The sequence below is a fragment of the Magallana gigas genome, chromosome 3, assembly GCF_963853765.1.
Source record: "Magallana gigas chromosome 3, xbMagGiga1.1, whole genome shotgun sequence".
In the NCBI taxonomy this organism is placed as follows: Eukaryota; Metazoa; Mollusca; class Bivalvia; order Ostreida; family Ostreidae; genus Magallana; species Magallana gigas.
Genome location: NC_088855.1, coordinates 7,276,542 through 7,287,500, shown reverse-complemented (window position 1 = coordinate 7,287,500; position 10,959 = coordinate 7,276,542). Strand labels below are relative to the sequence as shown.

The window sequence follows — 10,959 nt, the reverse complement described above, 5'->3', positions numbered from 1 at the left end:
AAAATGTTGAAAAATCTTTTTCTTGGGAACTATAATGCTTCAGCTTGTGAGATAACTATGCAAGCATCCTTAAATAATGTAGATTCCAAATAATAAAAACTTTAGCACTGGACTAATACTGTGGCCCCAAGAGGGGTTCAAAGTTTAACATAGAAAGATATATTGAAAATGTTTTTAAAAAGTTTTTCTCGAGAACTATAATGCTACAGTTTGTGAGATTACTATGCAAGGATCCTCAAATTGTGTAAACTCTAATGTAGTGGAACCAAGAGTTATCTTTCTTGATGTTCTGTACAGTCTGAGAGTTATTCCTCTTGAAGTGGAACTCTTCTACGTTCAGTTTTTCAGGTTGTGTACGTGCGGTCCCACCGCAGTGCTACATATTTTCATTCCTATGTTACTTTTTATGTTGTTCAAGCCAACCATAAACCTCGGACCATAACTGGGTCCCCAGAAAGGGGTTCAATGTTTAAAATAGAAAAAGCATATGCTACGAAATGTAATGTTACAAGGAACTGCTGTTCAGGTGAGCGATGTGGCCCATGGGCCTCTTGTTAAAAATTGCGACAAAAATTTTTAAATGTAGGATTGCCAATGTCGACGTCTTAACTGCAACTTTATGTAATTACATTGATATAAAGTTCATATTTACAAAGTACGAAGTCGTTTTCATAGATAGGGGTCATTACACTTTCTTGATCCTCCATAGAGTAATGAAGACTCCTACTTTTTACAGATTTAATATTTAGTCAGCGTAATTTTGTCTTGATTTGTTCTTCATTTAATGGTAATTGTATATTTATGCGTATAAATTGATGTCAAAAGCAGATCAATAGACAAACATGCGTTCATCGTTAAACAAAGGGGAAAAACAGTTTCTTCTCATGCTCGCGTTCTCTGTTGTAAACGGTATATATTCCTGTTTAATAATATAATTCACGTGATTTCTAACACCAGTTAATTTTGTCTACCCTGCGAATGTGTTCGAAATGTTTTCCTTATCGTTGCTAAGTATGCAATAAATCCAGAGGTGCTGGAATGAAAGTTCACGAGACTTCCCCGAGATTTGTTCAGTTCCTGTGAAATTTTGAGCGGAAGTATAAGTGTACTGATAATATTCCCAAAATACGTAAGTACTGGTCGTTTTTCGTATCACATCCTAGTTTGATTTACGTTAAAACATGAAAATCTTTTAAAATGTATGTCCGATTTCATCGTCTAGCGGTTATCTTAATCAAACAAGGATATTCAGAACAGAGTTATCGTTCGTATTCAACCACTCAACACGTGGTTGAAAATATAAACATTGGTTTGCGTAATAAAATCATAGCCAAAATTTTCAGTAGTGACCGAAAAAGATCCAAAATTCGGCTTATGTGCAGTCACCTTTTTTAATAATTCCCAATTTCACCCTTTTCAATAATTCCTACTCATTTCCATTTACATTCTACTGTGTTTTTCCATTAAATTCTGTGATCTTCAAATGCCTCTAAATGCAACAAGTAGTCAAAGGTCAAATTGACGAGTTTTATTATGACGTCACAAACGTTGAACGCTGTAAACTGCAACGTCACAAGCGAAAATCAAAGTTCACGCTTGTGGCTTTAACTTACCCTTAGGATAAGATAGGAATTTTAAGGTATGAATCACATTTGCAGACAAGGCAAGAAGTTAAAAAATTTAAATATAAGCATTAAATCATGATTTTTTTAAGTATACACTCTCATAACTGCAGCGGTGTGTGCATACAAATTTTCATAACGCGCTAACGCGCGTTACTCAATTTGTATGCACACACCGCTGCAGTTATGAGAGTGTATACTTAAAAAATCATGATTCAATGCTATATTGAACCCCTTCACCTAATGAAGATGCTTTGTTCAAAGTTTGGTTGAAATTGGCCAAGTGGTTCTGAAGAAGAAGAAGAAGAAAATGTAAAAAGTTTACAGACAGACGGACGGACTGACGCCGAACAAAAAGTGCTCATGTGAGCTAAAAACGACACATAAAATAATGATTACGACAAAGGGTGTGGTACCATGAAAACGAGGTCATCAACAGTGACGTATATGAGATGACGTTATATGTACTTGTATTCATATCATTTAGACGCTAACGTGTTAAGGTTTAGTAATCACAGATATTTCTATGGTCTTGTCCAGTGGTGAATCGCCATCCTTGTGTCTCGCTTTATCCACAGCGTAGAGTAGAATGCTTCCAAACCCACAAACCATTGACGCAAGAGATGATACGTAGAACACGTAATCATATTTGCCTGTGACGTCACAAATATATCCTACAAAGAATATAAGATAAAGTTAACGTTCAAGTTGACGATTTTTTTGACGTGGCGGGGATTGTAAATACTTGGCACAAGCGTTTTTTAATAGATAGCTCATAAAAAGCACAACTACGTAGTTTATTGTTTCTTTATTTAGACCTAACTGAAAAATTTCTTTTATAATTCTTGTGTTTTCAATACTCTCTTTATTAAAAAAAAACATAGCATGTTATAAGTCCACCGGGATATGAACTTGGTTGGTCACAAATCCTGTGAACGGCTAATTATCATTTTCCCCATTGAATATTTTGCATTGTATCAATTTTTGGAAACCTTATTAATTTAGAAATAGTAAAATAAATAGTTCCCATATTTTGCTTAATAGACCTGTATCCATACATTTAAGGAGGCCGATTTGGGTTTTTTTGCGGAAAAACTACAATAGCATAACTCTTTATTTTTTAACCATATGTAATATAAACCAACTCTAGTTTATTTGCGAACGTTCATGAAAATCGACCGTCTGGTTCTTTTTAGGGACCATCTCAAAATAGAGGTACATTTACTATAGGAATATAGAGGAAACTGTCATTTTCCGCACATCAAAGCTGTTTAAAAAAATACTACAATAGCTTTTTTTCTCAAATTGTTCTATATGATTAGTAATATCATTTCCTACCTTACTCAATGTCTACCCAAGTTATACAAGTATAACCTGAGTTGGGGCAGTTTACGCTTTATAATCCGCGAAGCGGATTATAAAAAAGCTAAAAACGACACATAAAATAATGATTACGACAAAGGGTGTGGTACCATGAAAACGAGGTCATCAACAGTGACGTATATGAGATGACGTTATATGTACTTGTATTCATATCATTTAGACGCTAACGTGTTAAGGTTTAGTAATCACAGATATTTCTATGGTCTTGTCCAGTGGTGAATCGCCATCCTTGTGTCTCGCTTTATCCACAGCGTAGAGTAGAATGCTCCCAAACCCACAAACCATTGACGCAAGAGATGATACGTAGAACACGTAATCATATTTGCCTGTGACGTCACAAATATATCATACAAAAGAATATAAGATAAAGTTAACGTTCAAGTTGACGATTTTTTTTGACGTGGCGGGGATTGTAAATACTTGGCACAAGCTTTTCTTTTAATAGATAGCGCATAAAAAGCACAACTACGTAGTTTATTGTTTCTTTATTTAGACCTAACTGAAAAATGTCTTTTATAATTATTGTGTTTTCAATACTCTCTTTATTAAAAAAAACATAGCATGTTATAAGTCCACCGGGATATGAACTTGGTTGGTCACAAATCCTGTGAACGGCTAATTATCATTTTCCCCATTGAATATTTTGCAATGTATCAATTTTTGGAAACCTTATTAATTTAGAAATAGTAAAATAAATAGTTCCCATATTTTGCTTAATAGACCTGTATCCATACATTAAGAAATAAATAGCAAATAAAAACGTTCATCGGTATATAATTTAATTCTGGTCGTAACGCGCTTTCTGATTGGCTGAAAAATAATTAATATCGTATAAAGCTGCCTACGTCATAGTAAGACTAACGTCAAAAACGTATCAATACGCCTGACGCTATTTTTGAATTTTGTACAATTTTACGTCATTTTAAAGGTCAAATGACCGTTTTTATCTAAAACGAGGAATAAAAAAAATAAATTATAAGCAATGAATTCAATATTTATTAGTTTTATTTAAGGAATGAATATAATTTCTACCTATGTTAAACAATATAACATAACTTGGGGCAGTTTACGCTTTATAAACCGCGAAGCGGTTTATAAAAAAGCGTAAACTGTTCCAAGTTATGTTATACTCGTATAACATAAGTAGAAATTAAATTTATTCCTTAATAATTTAATTGTGATTGTAACGCGCTTTCTGATTGGCTAAAAAATTATTTTATATCGTATAAAGAATGTTGCCTACGTCATAGTAGGAATAACGTCAAAAACGTATCAATACGCCTGACGTTACGTTTGAATTTTGTACAATTTTACGTCATTTTAAAGGTCAAATGACCGTTTTCATCTACAATGCAGAGTAAAAAATTAAATTATAAGCAATGAATTCAATATTTATTAGTTTTATACGATATAAAATGGTTTGAAACAGTTTACGCTTTTTTATAAACCGCTTCGCGGTTTATAAAGCGTAAACTGCCCCAAACCATTTTATATCGTATAAAACAAATAAATATTGAATTCATTCCTTAATTATTTAATTTTCTACTATTTAAATTATATAATAAGGCCCATCAATTAGTTAAAATATGTTAATTTGTACAAAATTTAAACGTAACGTCAAGCGGAATAATACGTTTCGCACGCGCGTCGTATTGTGACGTAGGCAAGTTATGTTATACGATATATATGAATTTGTTTAGCCAATCAAATGAGGTGTTACATTCAGAATTAAATGATTGAGAAATGAACTCAATGTCTACCCAAGTATAACCTGAGTTGGGGCAGTTTACGCTTTATAATCCGCGATTATAAAAAAGCGTAAATTGCTCAAACCCAGGTTATACGAGCATAACTTGGGTAGACATTGAGTTTATTCCTTAGATTTAATTTTCTGTAACTTACTGTACAAATTGAGAGCGGTTACTTAAAAAAATTATATTAATCTGTTCAAAATTCAAACGTAACGTCAAGCGGATTAGTACGTTTTTGACGTTGGTGCATTGTGAGGTGCAAATCAGGTTATCCAAATTAACTAAAGAATGTGGGCGCTTAAGATGTAGATTCGGCAGGAATCTGGGCGCACAAGCAGAGTGAAAATTTCATCAATTAATTATGAATATTTTTCGAATTATAACCGTTATTTGGTTTCTGTTGGATGTGGAATGAGTGGAAAAATATTTGAAAATCAAAAGGTTTTATCATAATATGGGTCTAAATATAGCAACAGGATGCAATTCATGCAAAATCCTACTTATTTACAACTGTTTTAAAATGATTTTGTTGTCTCTGGGTCTTCTCTCCACAAATTTGAAACGTGTAAAGATAACATATTTCAACATTTAAAATGTCGCTTTTTAAAAAAAGATGGAGAGATGACCCAGAGATGACTAATTATGTACTTTTTCAAATTATTTTTTAAGGGATAAAAATCAAAGTCCATTGATATGACAGTGTTGTTTCAAACAGTACTTTATAGAGCACATATTGACAAGTCTCGCATGGCTCAGTGGTTTCGTCTTGGATTAGTGAATACATACTTTCAGTGTTTTGGGTTCAAATCCAACTGGTGGTCTTTTTTTTTTTAAATTAAACTTTTTTGTCTTATTAAATGTTTGTTATTATAACATGATGTTGAATTATAACATACCGGTATATTTTAATTTGTTATTATTGATTTCTAGATCTGCTGTATGAACACTATAAAAAAAATCTTTTCTTATTACTAGTTTTTTAGGATATACACAATTATAACTTCATTAAAATATGTTTGCATTAACATTTCCAACTAGTTATTGGTTTACCTCTCATTGCCATTTTTTGAAAGCTTTGTGAGTTTTTAATAACCAGAATAACCATGTACTTCGACTCTCAACATAATATATTTTATTTGAAACCTGTACATAGCCTTTCGAGGTTATAGACATTTAAATCCCAATTGATTCGTGTCGAGGATTCCTGCAAACTTACCAGCTTGTGCGCTCACTTTCTTTATCTATCAAATCAAATGCCGCGTTACAACCAGAATTAAATTATTACGATATAGAATAGTTTGAAACAGTTTACGCTTTTTTATAAAGCGCTTAGCGGTTTATAAAGCGTAAACTGTCCCAAACCATTTTATATCGTATAAAACAAATAAATCCTTAAATGAACTTGGTTGGTCGCGTGATCAATCCTGGGAAGCCTGAAGGGCTTCTAAGAAGATTTGATCACCTACCAACTGAGTTCATATCCCGGTGAACTTTTTAACATTGCTGTTAATTGCTTGTATTTACATTTGTAAAAGTCAAATTGTTAATATTTTTTTAATTACCGTGAATTTATGTTTACAATAATCTAAGCGGCAAGCGATAAAAAGGTTCTATGATCATTTGACGTCATGAAAAAGTTCATACAGAACTGAACGTTTTCGCTATTCTATTTGTTCATATAAGGCAGCATATTTGCAAATACATGTATAAATATTTTTTTTTAAATCTGAACTTTTTCAGATTAACGTCAACTTACTTAAATCATACAAGAAAAAGACACTGCGGTAATAGTGTACGAGTTTTCAAGTCCTTATACTTACCACAGATGTAACCGCCTACTACGGCGAATCCTCCATACAGAGTGAACACGGTGGCGATTCCTGTGGGGTAGAGATTCCAGGGTAGCGTCTGGTATGTTATTGGGCTCATCTGGGAGATGAACAGGCCAAACTGTAGACCGAACACCACCGAGGCTACCACCAGGACGGGGTACACAGACACGAAGAAGGGGAAGGCCGCGTGACCCAAGGCAACCACCACAAACATGTAACTCCAGTGGTATATTATCTTTGTTCGGCTAAAGTTAAGAAAAAAGAGTTAAAAACGGTTTATTAAGGGTGACCTACGGTCATCGTATACATATGTGGACCAAAATGTAAACGTTTTAAACTGACTTGTTTATGCCAAAAACTGACCAAAACTGCTGTCAAAAGATACAATTAACGCAATTAAGATGAGGTTTTACGTGTTGTTTCGTGTGAAAATTATGCATACTAGTACAGAATAAGGCCTTTGCTAATCACATACAAGTATTTTAATACCATTCTACAATATAAATGTGCAAGATTCAACCTTTTTTCTCAACAAACGGTTGTAGAATGGACACCAATGAACACCTTTAATATTTTTAAAGATTTTTCAAATAAATCTTCAATCTTAGTCTTTACTACGCAGTCACAAGTGTAAATTACATGCAAACCAACTGATAAAACCACATATGTACTGTGTTTTTAATATCTTTTGACGGTTTTGGTCAGTTTTTGGCAGAAACAAGTCAGTTCAACAAATGTTTACATTTTATCCTTAAATGTACAAGATGACTGTACACCCCCCTAAAAGCAAATAAACTATTTCTGTTCGACTTAAGATGAGGAAAAGAAATTAATTTTTCAAAATGCATGAACATTAGTTTGATTAAACAGTAAAAAGATTATAGTTCGAAAATCGGTTTTGTTCGACAAGAGAGAGGAAAATTTGAAAGTGAAATGACTTAGGGTTGTACTAGTAGGACAGTTGTTTGTCGATATCAAAGCTGACATGAATTCATAGAAGTATTTTTTCGCCTTAAAAGTTTCGACCGCTCCTCAACTGCCACTGGGGTATATATACCGGTCGAAAAGCTTTCCGATCGAGGCATTCAGATTGCACGAGTTTCGAAACAGCTAAATGCATGACCTAAGGATTACAGTAATATGCTTGTAAAAAGAAATGAATAAAACTACCGAGACAATCAATAACAAATAAGAATGGGTATATTGTTTTGAAAGAATTCACAAGGTATCCGCATTATCTTGCACATATATATGTTGTGCTGCCTTACTTCGCGTACACATCGACCAGGTGTGTCGTTCATACAAAGTGCATCCAAGAAAGACTAGAGCAACATTGTTTTATCAGTTTCTTTAAAATACACTCCGTTTTCTGAAGGCCATGCTGTCACTGCATGCTCTGCGACAAAGTGTGATTAGCGCATGACGTGCGATGGTATAACAGTGCGATACAGCAAAACGTTCTACAATGATTACAGATTTTTATGTGTCTGGATTTCAGTTTGTTTTGTTCCGTTTTCATTTGGTATTACTTACCAGTACCGTGGGTTTCACATAATTAAGTACATCACAATTAAAATACTTTCACTGGTTTAGAATTCTTAACTTTTACAACATTTAACCAAAAATTACGTTTTCAAAGTTTTTGGAAAGGTAAAAGTTTAAAAATCTCTAGCGGGATTCGAGCTCATGATTAACAGATTCGTAGTGAACCCTCTAACCGATGCGCTACCCTGTTAGGTGACAATTTAATGAAAGAAACTAGATATCAAATTACACTTGCTTTTATTGTTTATTTAAAAATAGTAGTCCAAACATGGAGGTGTACCATACCACCTTAAACAGTTGGATACTGATATAAAGGTATGGCTATATCATGCTTACCGAAAAAAAGGATCAAGCAATCCCGCGAGAACTCGCCCAACCAAACTGGCAACTCCTATGATGGTCAGCAAGAGAGCGGCGTCATCTTTAGTGTAGCCTTTGCTGAGCAAGTAGTCGGGGAGAAACCAGGGCTCAACGTAACCTAAGACGAAAAATTTCAACTGTAAATGTATGCTCATTAATATTATTACATGGACATATTTCTATTGTAATCGTAAATTCTCACCAAACATTCCGTAGAGTACCATTTGCATCGAAATAACGACGAAGCCTCCGTATTTGAAGACTGCCGTTTGATCGCTGCACTGGAACTTCTTTGACTCATCCCGCTTCTCGTCTGCCGGGGGAAAGTTCAGCTTAACCGCCACCCCAAGAGGAATAAGATGAAAGAAAAATCCAGAGAACATTAAGAAAGCCCCCCTCCAACCAAAATGGCCGATCAGGAGATTGGTTATATATGGGGTCACTATCATTGCCAGACCTCCACCCATCGTTATAAAGCTCATGAACTTTGACGCGGTTGATGCAGGGAACGCCTGTCCGATGTTGGTAAAACTCAACAGTAAAGGGAACACAAAGGCGCTACCTATGTTTAGAATAAAAAAGACACTTTTTATAGTATTTACTATTGGGGATGAACCAAATAATAGATTATTTATTGTTTAGGGCCGGGGGGGGGGGGGTCCTACCTGCACCGACTCCAATCAAAAGAACAACTGTGATCAAATTTTCAGCGAAAGCAGCAGCACCAAAACAAAGGCATCCAACTATAGAGCCCACCATCATGCACGGAAACTCCCCCGCCCACCGGATCACCACTCCACCAAACGCACCTGTAAAAGTCAAACAAAATTTATTTATTTCCATATTAGATTTTAAGATGCTTTCTGAGACTGGTGGAAATAAAACCTAAGACAAAATCAGCTGCAATTTTTATTTCAGAAATTCTTATTGTGAACATATAATTTACAACTAGAATGGTAAAAAAGATTGGTTTAGATATGGTTTAAACGCTTCTGTTATTTATATTTTTGTGGAAAAGCTGCATGTTTAGAGGCCCAGATTGAAAAAAAAACATGACATGCATTGCCGTCCTGTAAAAAGGGTTGGCTGTATAATCCATAGCAGAGAAATCTTTCTTCTGGTACCATTTATTGATTTGTCTAAATTTTATTTATCACAGAGGTTACTTTTACACTTATCATAAAAGCAGGAAAACAAATTCTAAAAAAAAAACCAAAAAAACCCAACAACAACTCGTATTGCTTTTAAAATTGAAGGGCCTGACCTCCTCCGAAAGAAATTCCCCGGAACAGAGATTGCATCAGGGCCGCCTCGGAGGCACTCGATTGGAATTCTCTCATGATTTCTACGTAGATAATCCCTAGTAGTGAAGACGGCATGATTATGATGAAGATGATCAGAGTGGAACACACAAACACCACATATGGCTTGTAGGATCGGTCGTAGTGATCTCTGTGGAAATAAATAAAACTGAAATAACACTGAAACGACAATGAAATAACTCTTAAACAACATTGAAATAACACTTAAATCAACAATGGGATTAAACATAAACGGCAATGAAATAACATCAATTAAACCATTAAAATGGAGGAAACAAACGATCATAAATTGGTTCAACATAGTGTTTTATCATTTCGAAGGTGTGTAAAGGCCGGCAAAATATGCTAATATTAAAAAATGGTGGTAAATAGGTCAAAATGACAGACGGTCGAATTTCATAGTCTCTTCAATCGAAAAAATAAATTTAAAAATCGATAAAATAAATACCGACACAACATCATAAATCAGCAATCATTTTAATTATTTTTTTATAAGTTATGTCAAGTCTGGAAAAAAAAATGTATTGGTTGTCACGAAAATGGCGTTAATTTTGTCAAAATGGCAATTCAATTTGGCGGATAAAGAAAATCTCTCATAAAATCTCTAAAAAAGGGAAAAACCATTTTAACAAGGGAACCATTTTAACAAGGCCTTGAACTTTCAGTAGGATGTAACTATCAATATTTCTTGCGTCAAAAACAAGTTAAAAATGACGCTGGTTTCAAGCGAAATATTCACCGATTGCGTAGTCCAGACAAATCTTGTTGATTTCAAAGAGCCATGACTGAGTGGCCAGCAACGAAATAGACAGGTCACATTACCGATAGAAAAAAATCAACCCAGCTTTTTATTGAAAAAGTGCAAAGTTTTCTCTGCTTTGTCTTATTAAGCTACAGTATATATTCTGGAATCATCATTAGTCGTAGGAAACCAATGTTCATGGCTTTCGTGGGTAGCTCCAACGAATTTTTATCCTTACGAACATATACACAGGCATTTTTAAGAATATTTACCAAAATCATCCCGATTACACTACCAACGAAATTACGTCCCTACAAACCAGAAAAACATTGGCTACCCACGATCATTGACCCCCCCCCCCCCCCCCCAAAAAAAATCATTTATTCCACACTTTATATTTTA

At 34.4% G+C, this 10,959-nt stretch overlaps 1 protein-coding gene across 1 annotated transcript; it reads right to left on the bottom strand.

Annotated features, from left to right (window-relative positions):
- Window positions 1–1,859: 1,859 nt before the first annotated feature.
- On the bottom strand, window positions 1,860–10,036 carry LOC136273579 (monocarboxylate transporter 2-like). Its single transcript, XM_066078306.1, has 6 exons — window positions 9,758–10,036; window positions 9,159–9,302; window positions 8,696–9,055; window positions 8,470–8,611; window positions 6,577–6,833; window positions 1,860–2,296 (listed from the first exon to the last, which is right to left on the bottom strand). The coding sequence occupies exons 1-6, from the start codon at window positions 9,870–9,872 to the stop codon at window positions 2,121–2,123; spliced, it is 1,194 nt and encodes a 397-aa protein (XP_065934378.1). The 5' UTR covers window positions 9,873–10,036; the 3' UTR covers window positions 1,860–2,120.
- Between the last annotated feature and the right edge of the window lie 923 nt (window positions 10,037–10,959).